General features: G+C 47.4%; 1 protein-coding gene across 2 annotated transcripts in view; it reads right to left on the bottom strand.

Moving 5' to 3' along the window:
- LOC108930761 (mastermind-like protein 3) overlaps positions 1 to 24,543 on the bottom strand; it is a 114,638-nt gene that overhangs the window by 30,929 nt on the left and 59,166 nt on the right. For both annotated transcript variants that reach the window (XM_029252540.1, XM_029252542.1), the window contains one exon: positions 11,273 to 12,889. In XM_029252540.1, the coding sequence (XP_029108373.1) occupies positions 11,273 to 12,889 (1,617 nt within the window). The remainder of the gene's footprint in view (positions 1 to 11,272; positions 12,890 to 24,543) is intronic.

Genomic DNA, 24,543 nt, shown 5'->3' with positions numbered 1-24,543 from the left:
AATGATACCCTAAAAATGTGCAGAAATTAACAAGATTTCAGCCCCGCTCAATTCTGTATCTCTGTAGATATCAAAAGGGTGAATTTGGTTGCCCAGAAGGGCTCATGGGACAAGAAGACAAAATCGTATGGATTCGGGAGGCAAGGAAAGGATGAGATCGTGGGCAGTCAGTTGGAGTCTCCACTTCATGTGGTTCCACTTCTTGCCCTTTAATGTGTACAAAGGGAGCTGGAGGAGGGAGGCTGAGCACCTTGAAGAGCGCGGTGTCTCCACACGCTGCTGCGGAGCCCTAATGAGGTAGGAGGACGCCCCTTGCCAACGCCCTGTGCGGCCACGATGCTTTCATCTCCACCAAAGCTGCAGCCAGCGAATATGTTATTAATTCATCTGACGCTGTTGCTGTTGAGTCTTGGGGTCGAATATGAGCCCGCGGCAGAGGACCTGGCCGCCCTGGCCGGTGAAGCACCACGACCCAGAAACAGCCGAGCAACTCGCTCCAGTGCGCTTGCTCTCCCTCGAAGACCATATAGGAAGAAGCTCAGTGGATGAGTGAGAAACACCATGTTGGTGCCTATAAGCACACACTGTTAGGGACAGTAGGTGGTGTAGTAGCAATTAGGACTGATGTCTTCAACTCAAAAGACCTTGAATTATTACTGCAGCTCAGAAATGAACAAAAAGCTAAATTGGCATTGTGAAGAATGATGATAAAAAGCAGCTACTGACCAACAAAAATGTAGAACGCATGGGGATGTGCAAAAATCTAGTATTTTTTTTTTTACATTTACATTCATTCATTGGGCACCCCCTCTCCTCCGAAGTGACTTACAAAGATTATTAACTGGTTTTTAGCTAATACCTTTATGTAAGGCGAGTTAGTAACAACGAACCGCCCACACTCAATTACCCTTTCATATAACATAACAAACACGTATACATACACATATACATACACACACACACACACACACACACACACACACACACACACACACACACACACAAAATGGGCAAATAGTTACTGGAAATACACGACTTTGGACTGTGGGAAGAAAGCCATGTGAACACAGGGAGAAAACATGAAGCCCACACATTCGAATGCACAGCCTTGGATAACTGCAAAGAAAGTCTAATAACTACAACTACAGAAGAGAACATTATAAATCTCATACCTGCTTACATCCTCAAAGAACTGCTCTTTATACTACAGTATTTTCTAGAACATCATTTCCATGCTAGCTACGGAATAATCACCGACAAATAATTTAGACTTTTAAAATGTTTACATTAAATGCATGACATACAGGGTAGCAAGAAGGTGCAAGGAATGAGTGAGTTGGCAAGATTAACAATTCTGGAGGAATATTTTTTTTAAATGCAAAACATTTTCCCGCAGTTCATATTTAAATAACCAGTATGTGCTTAGGGTCACAGAGGTCCATATATCTGCCTTCCTACCAGGCCCTTTGCCTCCATATCACCCATCTCATCCGCCCATGGAGGCAGTGAAGGCCTGACACACGATTATATCTGACTCAGATGTGTCCACCTCCTCTTCCACTATCGACCACAAGTGACAACATCCCTCCACCAAGCATCAGTGGCGAAGGTGAGCTTGTGGCGGGCGGCAGACGGGCGGCCTCATTGGGGGAGACCTTCCCAATTATCGATCTGTCTGAGAGCATTAACAAGGGCAGCGCAGTGTGAGGGACGATCTGCCCGCCTCACTGGTGACATTAGCAAAGCGCCGCCTCCTCACCTGTCAGATGCTGCTCACCTGCAGGGCCCCGCTAACGAGAGCCGATTCATCCCGAAAACGGCGCTAACCTTTGCCGACACATCTGCCAGGGACACAACGCAGGCTTGCAAAAGGCTGTGAATTTTCCTGTGTTACACAATGGGGAGCTGGAGCTGTGCAAAGCAGCAAGTCATTTTCTTATCCTCTTATGAACATGACATGACCCCCAGCGAGGGCCGATGCTTGGGTTTTTAGCACCGCTAATCAAGAATCAATCCGGCACTTAGACTTCAACCCCTGGATTAATAAAGCTACACACACTCAAAACAATTAGTTTAGATAGAGATACCTACAGATCATGAAGGGAAAACTATTTTGTTTTATTAATTATTATCCGAATTAAATTCAAGACCGTGGTTATTGTCTACAAATGCAACAATAGAACTGCTCCCAGCTATTTACAGGTCTTGATCAACCGTTACACTACAGCTAGACCCCTTCGCTCGTCTACTTCTGCTCGCTTGGTGGTCCTGCGCACGAAAGGTAAAGCATGGAGGTTCTCGGTTCTGGCTCCGTAGTGGTGGAACGACCTTCTCCTCTCACTCAGAACTGCGGAAACTCTGTCTACATTCAAGAAGGGTGTGAAAACTCACCTTTTTCAGACCCATTTCTCCCAAGATCTCTCCAGCTCATGTATGGTGTAAATGTTCATGCATCGTAACTTCGTGAGCATCACCAGATAAAGCCTTTTATCAGCGACTACTCCGGCATTGCATTTGCTTGCTTGTGTATCTTAATATTTAAAAAAAAAAAAAAAATGGTAGGAGGGTATCAGGATTTGTCTATCCTGTGTTTTATGCGCCTGCTTGAACGATGAACCTCACTGCAGCAAGTGGTAGGTAACAAACTAGGTTTACTTGAGTCACGTCTGCAGCTATGTCTCTTTCTCTTAATGTAATGCATAAATTGTACTTTTGCTGAGGTGTACATCTGCTAAATGAATAAATGTAAATGTATTGTTAACATACAGTATGTGAACATCATATATACACACAGAGTACAAATTTATACTTTAATGACTATTTGTTAAAGGAGCAAATGAATATATAGCATTTACGGAGTAGACCCACAGTTTGTTTCATAAAAAGTGTCATTTACAAACCTAACATTTCAAAGACAAGAGGTGGCAATGCCTCATACAATGTTTACATAATATATAAGGCAGCAGATCTTCCCGTTTTCCTTCCTGTTACTGTTTTCTAATGAAACCGTTTATTCTTAAGCAAGGATTTTACTAATGTTTTTGCCATCGTTAAATTGTATTTTTCATTGTTAGTAGCAAATTTGAGGGGCCATATGCGATTGTTTAGTTTGCCTAATAATACTGGTCCTGGTCCCAACCTCTGGGAGACTGCAGTGCTCTCAAATCTGGAGCCTGACCCAACATACAACAGGTTTTACTGCATTCATCACATGATCCTGTGATCGATGGAAACAACACATCTGCTTCGGCACCTAGAACATGGTCATTGAAGCCTCAGAATGCGAAGCTCAATTGGCCAGTTATTACCACGTAGTTACTGACCAAATTTAAAGGCACCAGCCCATGTCGTACGTACGGACAGCGCGGACCAAACGTCCATTGCAGCGTCTCTCCGCTGCCTCGAACCCCTTCCGAGAACCTGCTGTGTCCTACTTACAGCAGCCATTAATCATCCACATGCGAGGCAGACGGGCCCAACGCAGCACGTTGTGGCCCCGCACAGACGCTCAGCCATAATCTAATTCGATCAATCTGCCGAGGAAAGCCTCAAAACTGTCACAGCAACACACACTAAGCAGACCTTATTGAATCCAGGTTTTCGGGCTACAAATCCATGCAGCGCTAAATATGCTAAGACGGTTCGTGTCTTGATATGCTAAACGTTCTGCTGTGTCTCGTCCAAACATCATGAAGTTAAATGAGCGGGGCTCGCTTTGTGCGTCTGTTGTCGATAGGGTAATTAAGAGGTGCGATCACCACCTCTACAAACATTGCTCTTCATACTTACCGGAAGCGGATGACGAAAGTATTAAACACCCAAACACCCACACACACAGAAGCGCACACAGAGACACACCAGTTGAAGGGGACAGGGGGACTGGAAACCATGTATGGGAGTGACGCCCCCAGTACGTCTGCCCAGTATCGGGGTATCAGGTACCAGGGTGGGGATTAGGCACCTTTAAGAAGGGATAATCCATGTTTCGCCTTTCAAGGCAAATTGCCCCCAAGTAAAAGATTCTTGGTACAAAAAAGTAAAATTCTGCTTTTAATCCTCAAAGCTTCTTAGCTTTTCCTCAGCGCTCTTCCCAGGCTGCACCAGGCCTGTCAGAATTTGGAAGATGGTCTGTGTTGTTCTTCTCTGAAAGACAATTCTGTTGGCCTCCTTCACATGCACATTACTGCACTGGAATAAAGCTGTAAGGCAGAGCATGAAATAACATGTTTTACCAAGTACAAGTGCTACGCTTGCTTCGCTTTCTTTCTCAGGAAGACAAAGTCAGTGTGGTATGTCTCGCTTGTGAAATAAATACGTATTAACACGAAAAGGTTTGGGTGCAAAACCCTGGTCAATAGCTTTTGTGGGTGTACATTGATGTCAATCCAGGGGCTGCCGTCACAAGAACCACACTATTATTCCCATCCCACTCTACTCCCCTTTCCTTCACTTCACTTCCTATTCCAATCCACTACGTTCCCCGTTCTCTTTGGTTCCCATCACTCCCAATCCACTCTGTTCTCCTCCCATTCCAGTTTATTCCTTTTCCATTACCTGTCACATCAGTTCCATTCTATGCCACTGTCCCCTGCTACACTGCACCCAAAGAAACATTGGGCTGGGAATCCAAAGCATTCTTCACCACCACACAGAGAGGACAGTGGGAGGACAGTTATTCCTGCTTGTGCCGCCTGGCCAGTTGTACCAAACCACCAACCGCCGCTACCGACAGCCCACCCCACGGCACACATCATGCACGCTGCCAATCAATGTCCGGCTGGCACCCTCTGTGGATGCAAAGCCACGCATAATAACATCGCATAAACATCGGCTAAATAAATAAATAAGCATCAGCTCATTAATGCTGTTGTCAATACCTCCTTCCTCTGTCCACAGCTATGGGAACAACACCACAAATGAAGCAGAGTGCGCCCTCCACAAAGGACCAAAAACAATCCCTGAGATGCTTTGCAGTGCTTTTTACACATTCACACTTTCTCTCTCTCATACACACACACAAACTCCCTACCCCCTGCGAGATAGTCATCACAAGCACAGACGTGGGCAAACGTCACACAGACGAGACAACACAATGTTGGCACAGCGATGGGAAAGCTGCTGACTGACTGCCCCCTCTTGAACCAGCCCGTCGTAGGAAGCGTGAACACGCAGCCTCATTGCCCGGCCTCAGATTCTATTCCCAAAATCACACATATATGTATGAGTGAGTGAGTCAGCCCTGTTCCGCCTTCTGCAGTGGTCTGACCATTTGTCATCCATATCTGCACCTGCTCATCTGCCACTCATCCACACCAGGAAAACCTGAGCACATGCATCCTTGCACATCCGGTCTGCGCCCATCCACGTGTCAGCATGCATCTTGAACTGAAATACCATAAATCAGCTCACATTCAAACATGTTTGGTTATATTTTCTCTGCATGTTCTCAGGTCACCGTTGGCCCAAGGTATAGACCATACAGGGCTGATGTTGCATAATACTTCCATACGGCTTATTGCACACAAAGAATGTTGTGCACACGTGGTCATGCTACTTATTTATCATAACATGTAACATACATACACACAGACAAAAAAGTAATTTTAGCAACTGTATCAACATAGTGAGATACGACCCGCCATGAAACCATGGTACAGCGACATGTGTTCTTACTTCAAACAAGGAAGCAGCTCACCTACACCAACGAAGCACTCGGCCATTATGAGCAACCGAGCATTGCTTCAGAAGGACACAATACATCCACGCCTGCGAGCAGAAAAAAATGGATAAAGGGTGTTCACTTTCATGCACGACATCACTGGGTTCCAGCAGCACTCGCCCTGGAAAACCAGATTCCGGAACGCAAAACTCAAGGAACAGGAGGATATTTCTAATGTCATAATTGTCAACATACCTGTGATGTGAGACATGCTTTCAAGACCTCTCGGGCTCCTCCCAAACACACTGCTAACGCTTTAATTAAATTTAAATTAATATTTACATGAATTTATATCTGTGAAAACTAACAAGTTTTAAGCTACCTACAATAATTCATAAATTTGTACAGCTGGGCAGTTCCCACAGTTTCAATTCAGGGTAAGTGTCTTGATCAAGGGTACTACAGCGGGAGGTGGGATTCGAACCTGTGACTTCTGAATCCAAACGAAATAACGTAAAGAAGGGACTCGTCTGAAAATGTCTGCTGGTCTCTGTAATGACGCCCTATTTATTTATTTAAAAAAGAATCAAACTGGTGCTCCAGTGAAACCGGCCACCCATCGGATAATAATTATAGGGGATGCTATTAATTATGCAGCGTAATCATAAACTGCAGGAATCCCTGCAATATGCAATGAATCTGTGTAGTGCCATAGGGTGCAGCTGACGGTGGAGTCATTAGAGCTGCTACCTATGGACTCAAATGCTGCAGGTTCCAATCCTACCACTAGCTGTAGTAAATACAGTAAAATTACCCAGCTGTATAAATGGGTATATAATTTTAAGTAGCTTAACAGCATAAGTCGCTTTGGAGAGAAGTGTCAGCTAAATGAATAAATGTAAATCTAAGTCTCTGTTCTTTTTCTTCCAAGACACCAGGGAAGTGCAGCATCTTCCTAAAGGAAGCCCCTCCAAACATACACACACCTCCCCTGTTTAAAGCCGCCCCTCTCTAGACCCTCTTTCAGTCTTACAGCTGTCATCAAGTCAGGCTGCAAGGTACCGCGGACCAGGGTAACCATGGCAACTTGAGAGCGGCAGAGAGGGCCAAAGTTTTTACTGGTGCGATGCACGTGAGCCACAGAAGACGATTATTCGCATCCTTCTCTGTGGCGAGAGTACACAATGAAAACATTCAGCCATGGCAAGGTGGCACCGGCACGGACCCTCTCCACCCCCAACCGTGTTACTTCCTGCACGGTCAACCGAGCACCCACTTACACATGCCAGCCCATAATAAACATCATCTTTGATCAATCCCAGTATTCCCCTTTCTATTTCCCTCCACTTCTGCAGCTTTCTGACATTAAATTTGATGAGATTTTACCATCAGTTCCAGTAGTACCTGAATGGAGCCTGAGAGAGAAACAGGGACACCAGTCATGTCCTTGTAGTGGAGGGTAATGAAATGTACAATCACATGTGTGGAAAAAGTAACTCTACCTCTAACTTAAATCAATTAAGAGGCTAATTAGTCAGCTGTTTAAATACAATTGGGTCTGATTTGGGCTAACCCTGTCAAACAGAATTTTCATTGACATTTACTCATTTCACAGACTCCCTTCTCCTAAGCAGCTTACACCGATTTAGCCATTTACACCACTGTGTAATTTTTTTTCTGTATCAATTCAGCGTAAGAAACCTTGCTCAAGGTTACTACAGCAGGAAGTGGGATTCAAACCTGCGGTTTTCGGCTCCAAAGGTGGCAGTTCTAACCACTCAGCAACCTGCTGACCCTGTTAAATACCACTGCATAAACAAAACTGTTTGTTTTGTAATTTTGAACATTTTAGAGTATATTTTTCCAGTCATGTAGCAGACTAATCAATTACAATGGATTACTTGCAAAGTATCTCAAACACAAGTGTGCTTTAAATCCCGTACCACATTCTGATCAACAAAGAGCAGTCTTTAGCACAATTCTTGCCTCGCTGCAGAAGACGACAAACCATGGCGGCGCCCGTGTCTTTGCTCACTACAGGAGCACATAAAACGGTATTAACTAAGCTGGAAAGTGCTCGAGTCCCCCCCTCCCTCCTGCAGCTCCTGCTGTTGTATTGATCCCGCATTGACCGCTTTGGAGCTCCGCTGCCAGAGGTGAGGTGTGTAACATGAATCAGAAAAACAGCATCAATATGTTTTTTCTTTTTTCCTTCTTAATAACAGCAGCAGCCAGGCTGCACCTAACACAAATAACAGGATTCTGATTCCTGCACAGAATGTGCTGTTTCCTTTTCCATGCAAGCAGCAGATTGTGAGATGATCCTTTCTGGCTGTGAGAACTTGCAACCTGAGGCTTTAACCAGCAGATCGGACCGTCTGGATGGGAGTGGGGACAAGGGCCAGGGTTCAAGGGGTCCCACTCAAAATCCACAATGCCGCAGGATGACCAGACGTGTGAGCCCTAACCCCCCTGTCCACTCTGTGTGCGGCTGACATCACAGGTGCCCACCCCCTGTATTTTCTCCCCACAAGGAAAACATCATCTTACAGACGTGAACATTCCCCTGCACACATGCGTGCGTAGACACACAAACACACACACCCGCATGCTGTCTCTCCCTTCTCGGGAGAGTTGCTTCAGGCTCCGAGAGCGGAGGCCTTGATATGTGTGCCGAAGCACTGGGAGTAGGGGCTGCATGGGCTGAGGTGGGGGGGGGGGGCGAGGGATATGCTTTGTTTCCGCTGATCTCCTGCAGCTGTGTCTGTAAAGGCACGCCTCATGTTAGACCACTTCTGAACATTTCATTGTGAGTCTTCTTCCGAAGTCAGTAACCAGCACGGTCAATGCTCCAGCAGAGAACCTGTCCACCCTGGGAACAACGAGCAGCTCTACAGTGGCTAAGGTACCGCAGCAGGTGTGTAGAGCACTATAGAGTACAACCAAGATTTTAGATGAGTTACCGAATGTTTTCGTGGGAGCGAGAGGCCGCATACTTGCAGGATTAATCACAGGCAGTGATGCGCTGCTGTGCTTTTGTTGGCTGAGACAAGAACCCCAAATCAGCCCTGCCAGGTAGCACACCGCAAGCGATTTTCCAGCAGCCCGAGAGCACAAGGTCTGAACTGTTTGGAGATGAAATGCTCGATTATGATGCAGAATTAAAAATACAGTGACTAGCAAGGACATTGCAGACAAAATTGCTCCACTGCTACACAATTTGTGCTCTCCACAGAAAACTGAAAGAAAACTGCATTTCTTCCATGTTCTACTGCAAAGGGGTCAATTTAAACACCCTTCTGGAAGACACAGAACCTGGAGTGTGGTGGGACAATAAATAAAATCTGGGTTACAGAGAGGAAGGGAGAGGGGAACGGCTGTATTTCCATCCTAAAAGGAGGCAGCAGAGCTGAGGACAATATGATTGGAGCACAATTACTCTCATTCAGCGCCTTGTCCGACAGCAGCGCCGGCACCTGGCTGCTTCCCAGTCCGCCATCATCGAAAGCTTGTGGTTGAGGGAGACCTGCTCTTGGAGGCCATGAAAACGCTGAGCGAGTTTTTCAGCCAAGGTCCACCTCATTTCTTGCCCCACAACAGAACATCCCTCCCAGCTCCCCACATCTTCGCAGCTATGTGCACAAACCCATTCCCATCAAATGAACTCCCGGGGGGCGGATGGACTACCTCTTTGTTCCAAACCCGTAAATAACCTACCGTCTCCAAAGCAATGAGCTTCATTATTACTCACAATTGAAAGATATATGAAGAGCAGTAGCAGGAAAAGCCTGAAAAAAGGCAGGTAAGCTTTATTCATAACCCGCAGGAATACAGTGGGTCTTCCTTAGTGGGTCATTACAGAGCTCATCAAACCTCCTCTCCCAATCACCTCTCCGTAGGCTCAGCCTCAGCGCAATCCATTAGCCCAAGGAAAATAAATAAATAAACACAGATCCACAGCAACGCCGCCTTATTGGTCGTTGGGGAATAAATTACTGCAGCCACAATATGCAAAACAAGGAGTAACAATTAAACCTTAACTAACAAGCTTTTAAAAAGCGGGGCCGGGGTTTCGTAATAGCGCACTAATAAGATTATGTAACGGACTCCTGTTTGGCCACCTGTACACAGCCCAACAACGCCATTTGCCCGCGCCAACAGGAAGGACTAGGGCATAAAGCACATAAATAATCACATAAATAATGCTAAGAGTGCCGTCCGCTGACCGAGCCTGTTCAATAATCAATACCCCTGACAGGCTGCCTGCAGTCTGAGCTGCACACAATTTCTAATCAGAGCATAGGAGGCCCTTTGTGTCGGCATCATTTGAAGGAAACACACCGGCGCTGCAGGTACTGATTCCACCCAACACCCCATGTGAAAAAGCAAGGCTGCACTATTTCTGTCGTTGGGGGCTTTGGGGCCCCAGGCTTTCAACTTGTAAAATGGAAAGGACAAGGTGGGGCTGGCATTAGAGACAGGTGAGTGGCGAAGCAGACCCCCTCTCCCGCTGCAACCAAAGAAGAAGCGAGGAGACGTCCCTGACAGGGACCTCCAACTCCAATCTCAATAAATCTCTACCTTTATTAGTCTTTGGAAGTCTGGCTGTGACTGAACTGCTTGAGGGAACGGAGGGGAACGCATCTGGAGGAACATAAGCTTGCACACCGCCACACGGGCTTATCACTAATTTATGGGTCGCGGGTGTCTGAGCATTCCCAATTCCTAGAGCACCACTGCCTCACCAAGACAAAACATGTTGTTAAACAAAACAGCGCAATCTAATTACAACAAGGAGAATTCAGCAACAGAAATTACCCTCATTAGGGTGGGGAGGCGAGCATTCCGGTGAACTCCTGACTGCTTCTGCTCCCTTGTGAACCAAGCGTTGAACCCACACGCCCGAGTTTGCTTGGGTTTTCGGAAAAGCCATTACCGGCATCGTATCCTCTTTATAAATGGAGAATGCCTATGCCCATGTGGTCAAGGATTGTGCTTCACTGGTATTGGTCAAGCAACAGTGAATTGCCCACTTGAGCATCACCAACTAGACATCCCACACTGGGCTTTTCCAGGTGATCCAGTGCTGTGCTCGGTACAGGTACCCTCTCCCCCAGGTAAACCTCTTATGGGTTTGACTATTAACCGCAGTGAGGTTCAGCCTTTGGGAGACGCGCTTATTTGGCCTGTGGATTAGGGAAACCCTGACGTAGCTGCATACCTGAGATCTCTGGCTTTAAAAATTCTCCTGATAAATGAATCTCTACAAGGTGTTCAAGGAAGACATGCTTGAGAAAAATTTTCATTAGAACTGCTTGACAACAGAGATTTTGTAGTAGAAAGAGATGTTGTAGCTAAAAATAATATTTAAGAAGAGGAACAGTCGTGACGAAGCCTTCTGCATTAGACGTTCAAAAAAAAAATCTGTGGGTACAGAGATCTGGCTCCATTTAGACTCCCACTGCTTGTATTGTATCAGCACAGCCACCCTCACTCAACGCCTGTCCTCGTGTCAGACCAGAAATCACAGTCTGGTATGTATGTGCCCAAAGCAGAGGCTCTGGAACACAAAGCACATAAAAGGTGGTCTCAAAATGTTGTTGCTGCACTCACCTGTCCTGGAGGCTGCATACCGCTGTAAGACAAGCTCTGACTCATGGCCTTCTGCTTCATGAGCAACATGCGCTTCTGCTCTTCGCTCAGGTGGGCCGCTGGTCCAGCCATCTGGCCCTGGGCTTGGGTGGGAGCTTGTGCGGGTACCTGGGCCTGCCCAGCTCCCTGTCCTGCACCCTGTCCCACCTGGGCTTGCATGTAAGGCATCATGGGGTTCTTGCTGGGGTTGGCCACGGGAGGGGTCATCCTCGGGCCTATGTGGTCCACCGCGCTGAAATGGCTCAGGGGCTTAGTGTTGTTGTACGAGAGTATGCCGGCCTGCTGCTTGCTCATAGTGTTTTGACCGATGCTGTTTGGCTGTTGACCGATCATGTTCATGTGGTTCTGTGGGAGGTAGTTCATAGTGGCCTTCTGAGGGTTGTTTGCAATCGCCGGTACCATTGGGTTCTGGGCACTGAAAGTTTGCGGGTACATCATTGGGCTATTTGGTTTGTCTGAGTTGAAGGGGCCTCCGTATGGACTGGTAGGTGGCCCTGCAGGTGACCAGTTTGCTGCCTGTGATGGTTGCTGCTGCTGCTGCTGCTGTTGCTGGTGTTTCTGCTGACTGAGCTTAGCCCGTTGCTGCTGCTGTGCTGCCATCTGCTTCAGTTGCTCAGCTGGAGAAAGTTCTGCTGCAGTTGAGGCCATGGGGAATGCACCTCCACTTACCTGACCTGGAGGCCCAGCAGGAGGTGCACCAGCGCTCCCGAGCACCCCAGAGGCAGGATTCATGAGAAAGCCATTGCCTGGCCTGGAGGGCTGAGTCTGGGCCTGGTTTGGGGTCTGGGGTGACCGGACCGCACAACTGGCAGGGGAGCCTGATGGCACGGCCATAGGTGGGGGTTGCTGTAGTGGTTGCTGAGGGGGGGTGCCGTTAGCTGCCGTGCTGAACTGCGGCCCTGAAGACGAAGGCCGTACCTGCGGGGAGCCCATAGCTACCTGGGTATTCTGAGATGGAGGAGCGGGAGGTGGCTCCTGAGAGAGGGGGTTCTGCACTGCAGGCCGTGCAAATTCTTGATCCTTCTTGTCCTCAAAGTCCTCGTTGAAGAGGTCGTGCATGTCGTCTTCTGGCACAGTGTTGGCCAGCTCCTCGATGAGCTCCTGCCACTCCTGGTCATTGAGGTTGATGTCAGAGAAGAGTTTGTTTTGGTTTGACAACGAGGTGTCCGAAGATTCGATATCGGTGGGGTCATCCAGGGGCTCTTGCTTCATGTCCTTGCTCTGAAGCAGACAGAAGTCTTCATCCAGGTCAAGAGAGCCATTGACCTGGAGCTTTAGGTCCGGCAATCCTCCGTTCTTCCCCAGATCATCAGGTCGCCCCGAGATGTGAACACTGCCGCTGTTAATGTTGTTGGTAATGCCAAGCTGTGGTTTGATGTCCATCTGATGGAGGGGAGAAACTGCAGATGCAGGCGGTGCACTGTTGGGTAAGCCAGCCAGCGGTTCCAGGCCTCCGGTTGAGCACTCCTTCCGTACTCTCTTCGCATTGGGAGAGAAGCTCCCATCACAAATCCCGTTCTGCTCCCCATTCAGCGGCGATCGGGTGCTATCCAGCTTCCTTTTCACCGTCTCCTGAAGCTGGATAGAGAAACAAACAAAAAAATGTATTAATAGGAGCACACATTCAAAGGGGAACTCTACACTTCTCTGTTGGTCTTCACTTTCACGTTGACAGTTAACATGACAACTGCCAAGAGGGACACTTCATATTGATGCTACCATACAACAAGGGTGTGTTACTTAAAAGAGAGAGGTCAAATCTCACACTGAAAACAATTTTTTTTTAATGTACAAAATATGATGTCTTGATACAAATCAGCTAACCAAGTACCTACCTGGAGGCTACTGTAAGGTAATACAAAGAATACTGCAGTCGGCCTTTGAGGATGGGGGGGTTACCATGGTACAATCTGTTCAAACCACCTCTAGTGTTTCCCCATCTAAGGAGGCCTGATTTGCATTTACTTTGCTTGTCTTGATTCCACAAGAATATTGTATGCAGCGAACAACAGTGTGATAACTACAGGCTGTTAACACTTAATCATTATCTGTGGAAAAAGAGAAAAACGGCGGAAGGAATCTTTGCTGGGAAAAAAATGACAGTTGACGAACTTTCATTGTTCACACTTCAGCAAGCGCTTATTACACCACTGTCTCCCGCTTAATTCCTCTCAGTAATTAAATAGGCTCTGTGCTGGCTTGTCAGGAACCCAGCCGCCACTGACGCAGTGCCACTGTGATGCAGGTACCGGCGTACCACGTCTTGGAAGAGAGCAACACGGAGAAAGAAAGGAGAACATGCCACACATGTCAATGGGAGAGCAGAGTAGGATGATTGGCCCTGGGGATCCTGAACATGGGGTGCCACTCGTCACCTTCTTCCCTAACCTTCTGAAACTTATCTGTTATCCTTAAGAAGTCATATTGCAAGGGTATATTCAGCCAACATCCTACTCAACTGCACCCTCAATTCCAACACCCTTGGGCAGAGCTGTCCCTTCTGTGTAGGGCCCAAATGTTGGGTGTTGAGCACACGTACACTGCATGCACATTGTACCCTCCTCTACATTCACCATAAGAGAGGAGTTAAAACTTGTACCTCTCCTGGGTCCCTACAGAGGCAGACTGATTCCAGATCCTTACATTTACATTCATTCGTCGAGAAGGCGGTTTCTCCAAAGAGACACACAATAGCTAGTACTTAACCGACAACTTTATCCAAGGTGACTTACGGTATTAAATACACCTCAATGAAGTCCCTACAATAATTCACCGATATACACAGTGGAGGAATGACACACACGCATGTAATCACCTGAAACACCAGCTTTTGGAGCATGGAAGGAAACCAGAGCACCCACAAGAAACCCATGCACATATGGGGAAATCCTGGGAGGAAAACTCTCCACAGAGACCGAGCCAGATTCAACCTCAAGTCCCAACGCGCAGTCCAGGACTAGTGAGGCACCATCAGTACTTGCTGAGTCACCAGGCTGCCCACAGATCAAGATTTTAGTAGCACCAATCCTCCAAAAAAGCTGGACCCGGTAGCTGGAAGAGCAGAGATGCACTGAACCCAGGAACAAGCATCTTCCTAGTGGCTGCCACAGCAACCGCACAAACGGAGTGGGATTTGACAGTAAATATTTTTGAAAAGCTGCGGACAGGCATCAGCGCAGGTCAGTGCCAACAAAGGCAGCCTCTCCAACAGCAACCTGTTTGTGTTGATTACGCCGCAGGTGCACTCAGTAAAAGGGTGCCTGTTAATTACAGTACGACGGCATCCATTACACCTTCAGTGCTGCTGCTTCCGCATCTCATTGGGGGTGCCCCCCATGCCTGTGTCTGAGAGATGAGCTCACTGCATCTTCCCCTCCACACCACCCACCCATCCCACAGCTCACCCAAGCACCAGGGCTTTGCGGCATAACCGAGCAATTCAATCACCAGATTCATGGAATTTCTATCACAAGTGGCTACCCTAATGCCCTCCAGCCGCTCTGATGGTGGATCCATCCATGAAAAGCGAACGGCTGATGTTTACTGAGCAACGTTATGGTAAATAACGGGGGACGAATCAGATATCGAGAGCAAGATTCCTCAGACTGCCTTTGTTTTAGAGAGACCGTCTCCAAGCAAGACGTTTGATATATTTATTTTATTTATTTATTTATTTTTTTTTATCTCCTTCCCCGCAGCAACGGCTGTGGACTGTGCACGGCTTTATGGTGGCGCCTGTCAATATCAGTAGCATTTATTAGGTCATAAAGACGATTATTCATGCTGTCACTCATCTTGTGCTCAATGGAAGAAAAATTATCAGGAATGCAGCTGGCTTTCTGTGCCATGGCTTTGTTGAAAAGGCCCTTTCTTTGTAAATGTTCCTCCTCCCTTTGGATTCCAGAATAGGGCATAATTTTAAAATGTACTGAAAAATTGTTTTGCTTCTGTTACATATTTGTGCATAGAAAAAATTGGTCCAAATACGATTACCCCCTCCTCCAAGTGAACAACGATCTCGACTGTTACTTGCACCGACCAGCGCAACATGCAAAGCCAGAGACCACGTGTGTCTCTTTGGAAGGTGTGATCGGCATTCAACAGCGACCAGGGGCAACGTGAAGTGCTCCGGCGGCATGAAGGCAACTGGCTGCCGTCGCGTTTCTGAAGCCCCGTTTGTTTGCCGAGATGAAACAAAAGCAGCCACTGCGTTTTCTGAGAGCCCCTGCTGTTCACAAAACGGGAGAGGTTTGGCCTCTGCGTCGCCCGACATTAGAAGCAGGGGCTTTGGCTCATCCCACCCCCGCCCCTCTCCTGCTCTGCCACGCCACGCCCCCCTCTACTGGATAACTGGAATACGACTCAAGCACAGGCTGTCTTGTGCCGTCTCTATTTGCAGCACGGGGGGCAAGAGGCGGCGCAGGGAGGGTGCGAGGAATCGAGGCAAGTGAGCGAGCGAGCGATGGGGGAGGGAAAGGAAGCCCTTTAGACAGACGGCAGCTCTTTCATCTGACTAAAGGAGCTGTTCTTGCTCCAGATCCCACCAACAGCAGAGCCTCATTTGTCAAGGGGAAGAGAACCACCAAGGTGCTGTTGTTATGGCAACCCCCTGCTCCAGTGGTGTGCGAGCCCTTCCCCCACCTCTCCATACTGACTGCGGTGGGCAGCCATGGCCACGGCGTGGAGGACACGACCAGCCAGACCAGGAACCATCCGCTGTCTGCCATCTGATCGAGTCGCCGTTGCAAAGACAGCAGAAAGCTGATATAATACTAGTTTATTAGAGGTGGGGCAGCTGGTAGTGGTCTGAGCTGCTGCTTTTGGACCCAAAGGTCGGAGGTTTAAATCCCACCTCTGGCTGTAATTCCCTTGAGCAAGCCACTTACCCTAAATTGCTCCAGTAAAATTACCCAGCTGTTTAAAAGTACCTTAACTTTGCAAGTTGTTTTGGACAGAAGCATCAGCTAAATGAATAAAGGTATATGTAAATCTATACATTTTTTCTGGCATTTTCACATTCAGAAATTGAGGTTCTCCTACATTCTACACAATACAAAAATGTTCCGCCTCACGAGAAGAGGTCATGCTAATGTCTTTGGACTGATGCTGTCAGCATCCAAAACACCTCCGTTTCTCCAACAATTTGGCAAATTAGATCTTTCTCAGTGAATGAAGTCAGCAGAAAAAAAATTGCTATTATTTAATGGTTTTATATGGCATAAAGGTAAGCAATTGACTCACTCGACGAGCATTTCAGCCCTGGTAAATTACAGTACTCCTCCTGTAGCACCCCGTCGCCGAGAGCAGGGTTAGCGCCACAGTGATGGAGACTGGGGGCTGTTTGCTCAAAATATCATTCTGCCAAACACAGACTGACTGTCATCACTCTCCTGGTGGTGGGACGACAGTTCTGCTCCTCACTGCTGGAGGGTTTACTGCCCAGAGCAAGGAGAAAGGGTACCTTTGAGTCTTTCACCACCAATTCAACCAGGTCATGCCACTATATAACCCCAAAACATCTTGCGACCTGTACCCTAGCACAGTATTTCAGTACATCTAACCTATATTATTATTTAATTTAATTGGCAATATTCTCTGAAGCAGAATAGATGTCAGGTTTGTACACTATGCTAGGGTTACCTTACTGATTTATTTATACATACAGCTGGGTAATTTTTACTGTATCAATTCAGAGTAAGTACCTTGATTAAGAGTACTACAACAAAAGGTGGGATTTGAACCCGGGTGCTACCTGCTCCTCCACATGTATTTGTATAAATGTGGTTGCACTTCGATGTTAAAGACTATTTTTCTGTTAACTGGTGCCAAAAAAGCATAAATAAATCCACTGTGATTCAATGTTGCAAAACAAACCTGGAAAAGTATAAAGGGGTTGAGTACTTTTTATAGTTGCTATATATACATACATATATATATATATATATATATATATATATATATATATATATATATATATATATATATACACATATATATACACACACACACACATATATATATACACATATATATATGAATCTATTGCTTCCAACTGTTGCTGTCAAACAGGTCTCTGGGACATACTGGCTTAAAAATAATAATAGCAACAACAAGAATAATATTATTAATAATACACACACACACATTTTCTGAACCGCTTGTCCCAGATGGGGTCGTGGGGAGCCGGACCCTAACCCGGCAACTCAGGGCGTAAGGCTGGAGGGGGAAGGAACACACCCAGGACGGGACGCCAGTCCATCGCAAGGCACCCAAGCGAGACTTGAACCGCAGACCCACCGGAGAGCAGGACCCGGTCCAACCCACTGCGCCACCGCACCCCCTCTTATTATTAATAATAATAAAAAAAGTGAGTGAGCTGATAATACAGACAGCCTGGATGAAGGATGAGATCGACAGTTTGTTGCTTATGGACTTAGTCCTCCCCAGCGACACGGCCTCCGCTCGCACGTAGTAGCAGAGGGGGACTGAGGGACAGTGACAGCGGGTGTCTCGGCCCTCAGCGTGTGCCGAACACGTGCCAACAGTTAATCCAAATTAAAGAACCCTTGTGCAGGGATCAGTCCTGCGTGACATGAGAGGACACAGAAGTCCCTGCAGGCAGAGCAACTCAGGGCAGTCCCACATCCAAAGGTGTGCGTCTGGGTGTGTGTGTGTATGCGCAAGCATAATCTGCCTTTGCCAGGCCTAGAAATGTAAAGCACACAAGCTGTCAAGAGTAGTGCCCTTTATTCCACCTTTCAATTATGTCGTCTGACCTTTTTCCATATTCCCTTCAAGAGCCAGTTGACCCACCTACCTCCAGGTCTCACACATACAGGCAGAGAGACATTCCTCATCCTGTATAAACAAACTCCCCGCACACACGCATATCAAGGCGTGCCGCGTACCCCAGACATCAAAGAAACACACTTTAAAGAAGCATAAATAAAATTGTAAATAACACCTTGGATATTTAGCCAGAGCAACACACCCTGAGAAAGACTCGGCCAACCCGCTCCTGCCTTTCAATGCCGTTTGTACTCTTCAAGAGAACGAGTCAGCGGCACTACGAGAGATGTTTTGCACATATCCCTACCACTTCTCCCTCACCAGTAGCCTCGGGCTGTAAGTCGGCGTTTACGTTTCCGCAAACAACCCCCACGCGCGGCCGCACGGACTCCCATGACTGACAGAGAATCTCCATTTCTAAAGGTTCTCTGTTGAAGCCAGGGAAAAATAAAATGTAAGTCAGTAAGCAAGCAAATAAATAAATAACTTTCCAGGAGTCACTATCAAAGCTCTCTGCATAAAAAAATAGCAGACGGCCAGGTCTACCCGTGCAGTCGGCATCAAATAAAATAGTCTGTCATGTCTGCCAGGCTGAGCCCCACGTTCGACATCACATCCCCTTCCTCTCTGTTAAGGAGCCCGTCTTCTGCATAAAGCTCGCTCGCTCGCTCTCGCTCTCTCTCTCTCTCTCTCTCTCTCTCTCTCTCTCTCTCTCTCTCTCTCTCTCTCTCTCTCTCTCTCACACAGGCGCGCGCGCACGCACACAGAACTCCGAGTGATGGACATGTTTAGGGTTCGGTCCTTCCCCAACAGCAGAATTGCTTTTCCTCGCTACGTGCTGATCTTTGATCTTGAAATCCCAGTCCACCGAGAGTCGATTTGCGGGTGACACGGACCGACCTGCCTGTTTCCAGTCTCCGGCGCCTCTAATTCAGTGACCTCGGTTAACTGTTTGCCTTTTTTTGTTTTCCTAATTTCTCTTGCTCGGCCTGCCCACCAGACTGTGAAATTATCTCATTTATTCAAACAGGGGTACTACCTGGGCTGGCTGAGGGACCTGTGCACAGCCCCAAATACCACCTTCACAGGCACGAATGTGAGAGCAGTTCCCATTTCGGCTCATAAAGAAATAAACGGCACTTTAAAAGGCCAATGTAATCGGACGACAGCGGCAGCCTCCACGTATAATACGCGGCGTATTATGACCGAGCATTATGGAAAGCTCGTGCCGATAGAAATTTAATAAATGAGTAGGAAGCGGCCGGGACGTACCCGTGTACGCGGCAGTGGCTCTGGCCCTCGGAACCATTTCACAGCATGTGCTAATGAAGGTGCTGGTGTACAAACAACAATCACAGCGTGAAGGACCCACCGAGCGGCAGCGACAGGCACATAACAAGGGCGCAAGCTACAGCGAGGGCATCTGGGGCGACAAGGTGGTGTTGCCGAGCCGCCCTCGCAAACACCGCAGACAGGTGGGTATGTGTCACGACAAGTCCACGGGACCTACACGATCCCAGCCACCGAATGACGGAGTGCTGGAAGTGTCAGTATCGACCTGACACAGTACACACACACTTGCGGTAACAAGGCCTAATGGGCCGTGCGTTAAGCCTGACGCAGCACTCGGCATCACCGGCACAGGGGCGGCAGCGGCAAACACGTGTCCAAAGATGTATTTCACGTGAAGCGGGGACTTTAATTTGCACATAGTGTGTGTGTGTGCGTCTGTGTGTTACACTGCTCTGCTCTACAGATGGTTCAATGACTGTAGGGAGCTCCTTGTAGCGTATTTGTAACATCACTGGAAGGCCACTTGGAGAAAGGTGTCAGCTGAGTACAAATTAATGATTATTGAGCATTTCTTTGGAGAAAAGCGTGAGCTGAAAAAAATAAACAGAGTAAAAAGCCGAGGCACACGCTTTACGGTGCCGATCAGCTAAAAAAGAAAGTCATGCTGGGAGCACAGGGGGAGAAGAGGAGGGCAGTGAGCGTAGTCAGAGCGAGCTCTCTACTCAGTACGCTCAGAGACGTCATCTCCTCCCCACCTCCGGTCCACACCGCATGACACGAGCCCTGCACCCCCACCTCCCTCCCCCCCTTCTGACGGTGCTCTCGTTTCCACAGCGGCCGCTGTAACTCACGGCTGTTGAAACACGATCCCTGCTCACGCTGCATGTTAAACACAGCATCCAAAACCCAACTCAAACCAATACAAGTCGCAGGCACTCTGAAGGGACATGTTCCCCATGTGTGCTGAGAGGGAAGGAGGAAGCAAAAGTATGTATATGTGCATATATATATGTATTTCTTTATTTTTTAATTTCCATTTATTCATGTAGCTGACACTTTTCTCCAAAGCGACTTACAATGTTAAGGTATTCACAATTCTTTACTCATTTATACAGATGGGTAATTTTACTGGAGCAATTTAGGGTAAATATTTTGTGCAAGGGTAGTACAACTGGAGGTGAGGCTCAAACCTGCAACCTTTTGGTCCAAAGGCAGTAGCTCCAACCACTATGCTACCAGCTACCCTGACAACCGTCTGCCCTCCCGCCCCGTTCTCAAACCTCTAATTTCTGTGTTCTTATCCTGTGTGAAATGTACACCAACCCAGTGCTTGTTTTTCTGTAAATTCGCTGGCTCTTTTCACACGGTTATCTGTGATCGCCGGTCCTCTCCTTGGCTGATCGGATTACCCAGCCGTGGTCAACAAAGCTGACGTTTTGACAGAAGAGCAATGCAAGCTGACACAGGCACACAAGCATACTCGCTAGATTTAGTTATTTAAAACTAAGGAGCACTTGGCAAGATTCTTTTCAGTAAAGCATATTCTTTTTAATGACACATTGTAACTGTTTCCATGTGGGGGCGCGGTGGCGCAGTGGGTTGGACCGGGTCCTGCTCTCCGGTGGGTCTGGGGTTCGATTCCCGCTTGGGGTGCCTTGCGGCGGACTGGCATCCCGTCCCGAGTGTGTCCCCTCCCCCTCCGGCCTTACGCCCTGAGTTGCTGGGTCAGGCTCCGTGACCCCGTATGGGACAAGCGGTTCAGAAAGTGTGTGTGTGTGTGTGTATAACTGTTCCCAGTCTCAGAGCGAGACTGGTTGCAACACACTGACCAGCATCGATTTCAAGTCCATGTCCCGTTGTGCTCGTGGTACAAAACTGGTGTTGCTCGGAACTCGCCCTACCACACAGCTACCGTGCAGCTTACTAGTGCACCATCAGCTCATCGTCCCCTAAACGCACGTTTTTGTCCTATTACATCACTGAGAAAGGCGCTCCTCGTTAACAGCACTTAATTGATGCTGCTAAACGCATGCAAACGGCCTGTTTCCTTACCTCTCTCCTAGGAGACTCCATAATCAAACGGCACAAATTAGAAGCCGTGTTCAAAGGGATCTGCTGTTGCCAAACAAGCACCGAACAGAAAATGATTACCGACAACAAGGTTTCCCCGGTGTGAGGGGGTAGCATAGCCTGACCCTCTTGCTAAGTTCAAATGTCAATAGCTACCACACTTGTAAATCGCGCTGCGCTGGCCTCCTGAGCATAGGAAAATTGCTGTAGACCCTTCTTTGGGGATCTCTGTCAAAGTCCCTACTGTGCCACCCAAACCATCTGCAGAGAGGAGCTTCAGGACACGCAAATTAGCCTGCTCTCCCTCGGGTGGGTGACACGGCTGGGTTTCTCTTCCCATCTCTGCTCAGACAGACACCTGAAGTGGACGGAGTACCTCCCCACCGACAATATCAACTGATTCATTCCGCAGGGTAATAGACTGCCTATGTAGAACAATCAAGGGGCAGGACAACAGACAGGGACTTGGGTACAGAGACACCAATCCATACAATCTGTGTATTAAGACCACAGCTATGGAGTCAAAACTATGTCACCAAGTTGTCCAGTGATGCCTCAATTGAGGGTCAAGTGGCAGAGCAGTAATAATAGCTCTTATATAATATAATAAAACAACATGACCCACGCGTTCACTAGTCCCTATTAACGAGGTTTAATAGATCTGGTCTCCGCAAGGGCCACTGTAAAATACACTGTGCTGCTAATTCATAAATCACTAAATTTTCTGCAACCTCTAATAAGCTTTTTCGTTGTTTTCCTTGGAATCACCCCAGCCTATACTTCGCAGCATCCTTCTGGAAAGTCCTCAATTAGCCCTCATCAAGGCCTTACTTCGCTCGCACTCAGAGAATGCAACCATAGCTGTACGCATTCAATACATGTCTGATGTGTTTGAGTGTATGTTTGAGACCGTCAGCTTCCCCCCCACATAGAGGATTCCCCCACTGAAGAGACCCTCAAAGATAGTCTGGTTCCCTCATCTGAGTTGAGAATTATAGCTGTGTCGGTGGGTCCATGACCAAGACAATCTTCAGGTCATGGACCCAATAGTCTTGGTTCCGATGTTGTAAGTATGGATTGTTCTCCCTTGGTAACTGAGGTCAGGAAGCAAATCAAAACCGCCCTGCTGTCTAAAATTCATGTCCAGTTACCTTAATCAAAGAGGGTGCGTTCCCTCCCTCACCCCTTCATGTGTTACAGCCCATTGCTAAGTATTAAGGATTGTCTGAATGTCCACGACAGGGAGCTTGCTTGAATTTTCCAAGTCCGACAGGTAGAATTGTTCCGAGACCAGTCCAATGGACAAATGCACCATGGAATAAGATAAAATACTATGAAATCGAATGCAAAACAAGAGCCGCTATAAAAGTAAACTGCGAGATCACGAATTTCAGCATGTGCTTTTCCTTTCAAAATTGTTTTTCTTGCTAGGAAAGTGCCCAAATTTGTCAAAAATAAAGCAAAACAGCACCAATGTCTCACGGTCTTGTCATTCCTTTATGTTGGAGCCATTTCATAAGTATGCTTCCTTTCACATGAGCCCTGATGGTCTCACCTTGATTAAAATTTTCAAGGATACTCTAAACGTGGAAGTTTACTATTTTCTTACATATTCCAAAACTGGGAAGAAGCTGAATTTGATAAGATGGGTAAACTATACCTGTCCTATAGAGAAAAAGATACAAGAAATCAACATGAAGCCCTGCAGCCTATACAGTAGCGGGCAGGATTATACCGGGATACTGGTTGACAGAGAGGCTTACATTAGGAGTGCAAACACAGCTTCAGCACACTTGACCCAGAAGTGGAGCAGACTGGCTTGCTCTTCTGTGAAGCACCCGAAATAAAGAAACGTACAATAAATGAAACTGAGATGTATCCTGACTCCCTCCCCAGCTTCTAAACAGGATGCCTTTAAGCTGTTTAAATTCTGGGGAAAAAATTAAACTTGAATCAAATGATTCCTCTCATATGCAAGACTGATCACAGATAGAGCGAAAGTAATATTCTTCTTTCTATTTGGATGGTGCTCTGTAAAACAGTGATGGGGCAGCATAAGCAGCCAAACAAAGCAATAAGAAGCAAATTCCTACGAAACCCTCATGCGGGACGTGGAATGACCCTACAGCAGGCCAGGATGGCTTGGGGGGGTGTCAACAGGATAACACAAGGCGGAGAGCTGGGGCAGCACTGAATCCGAATGGAATGCGCTGGAAAACAAACATCTGCTCATTCCAGCGTTACACACAGCTGGATAGCACAGAGGTGCCACCGCGACTCATCTGGAATTTCACAGAGGGCTTTTCCATCAGTCCGGTGCTGCTTTTCCAGGTGACAACCTTGATTAAACGAGACCTCATAACAAACTCCCATCCTGTCCGTCTCCTTTATCGTCACACTCCCTCAGGCCGAAATATTAACACTGCGTGGGTGTCTAGCAAAGAAGAGTGCATGCTGATGTGAGGGCAGCTCATCATTAGCACACCGAAAAAAGTGGCCGTCTTTGTTATTTAAAGATAATTAAGAGTTAACATATTCCAGTATTTCACAGGAGATGTTAATTTGCACATTTGTGCTTGCCAGCCTGTTCTCACACACATACGGTCACTGGGATGTGAAGGAGGTAATCTCAAGTTTTGTCTTCAAGGGCGACCTGTCAGGGCCTCTGAGGGAAGTGACGTCAGCAGCTGTGACGGCTGCCTCCGGAGAAATTCGTGGAACACCTAAACCATCATCGCGGTGCTGCATTTCTCACATTTTAATTAGCAAACCCCTCCCACTGAGCCTCTTACACAAGTCCCAGCTCTCTCCCAAACCTTCGCTCATTTGGGCCAGCTGAGCACATGGTGTGCTCTTCCTCAGCCTGTGCAGCAATTCATATAATAAGGAAAACTAGAACTTCAATACACTCTGGTCTTTCCAGGTGGTACTGCCATATTTGGGAACAGTGTAAAAAGGTGCAGGATTTTTTCTCCCAGAACAATCTGAGTATAATGAGCCTAGCATAACCATATGGAAGTACCCGGCCCATGTGTCCTTGTCCTGCCCTCCTCTCCAGCGCCTGTCAGTAGCGGCCTGTT

The sequence above is a fragment of the Scleropages formosus genome, chromosome 5 (genome assembly GCF_900964775.1).
Source record: "Scleropages formosus chromosome 5, fSclFor1.1, whole genome shotgun sequence".
NCBI lineage: Eukaryota > Metazoa > Chordata > Actinopteri > Osteoglossiformes > Osteoglossidae > Scleropages > Scleropages formosus.
Note: the sequence above shows the minus strand (reverse complement) of the source record. Positions and strands in the feature narration are given on the sequence as shown.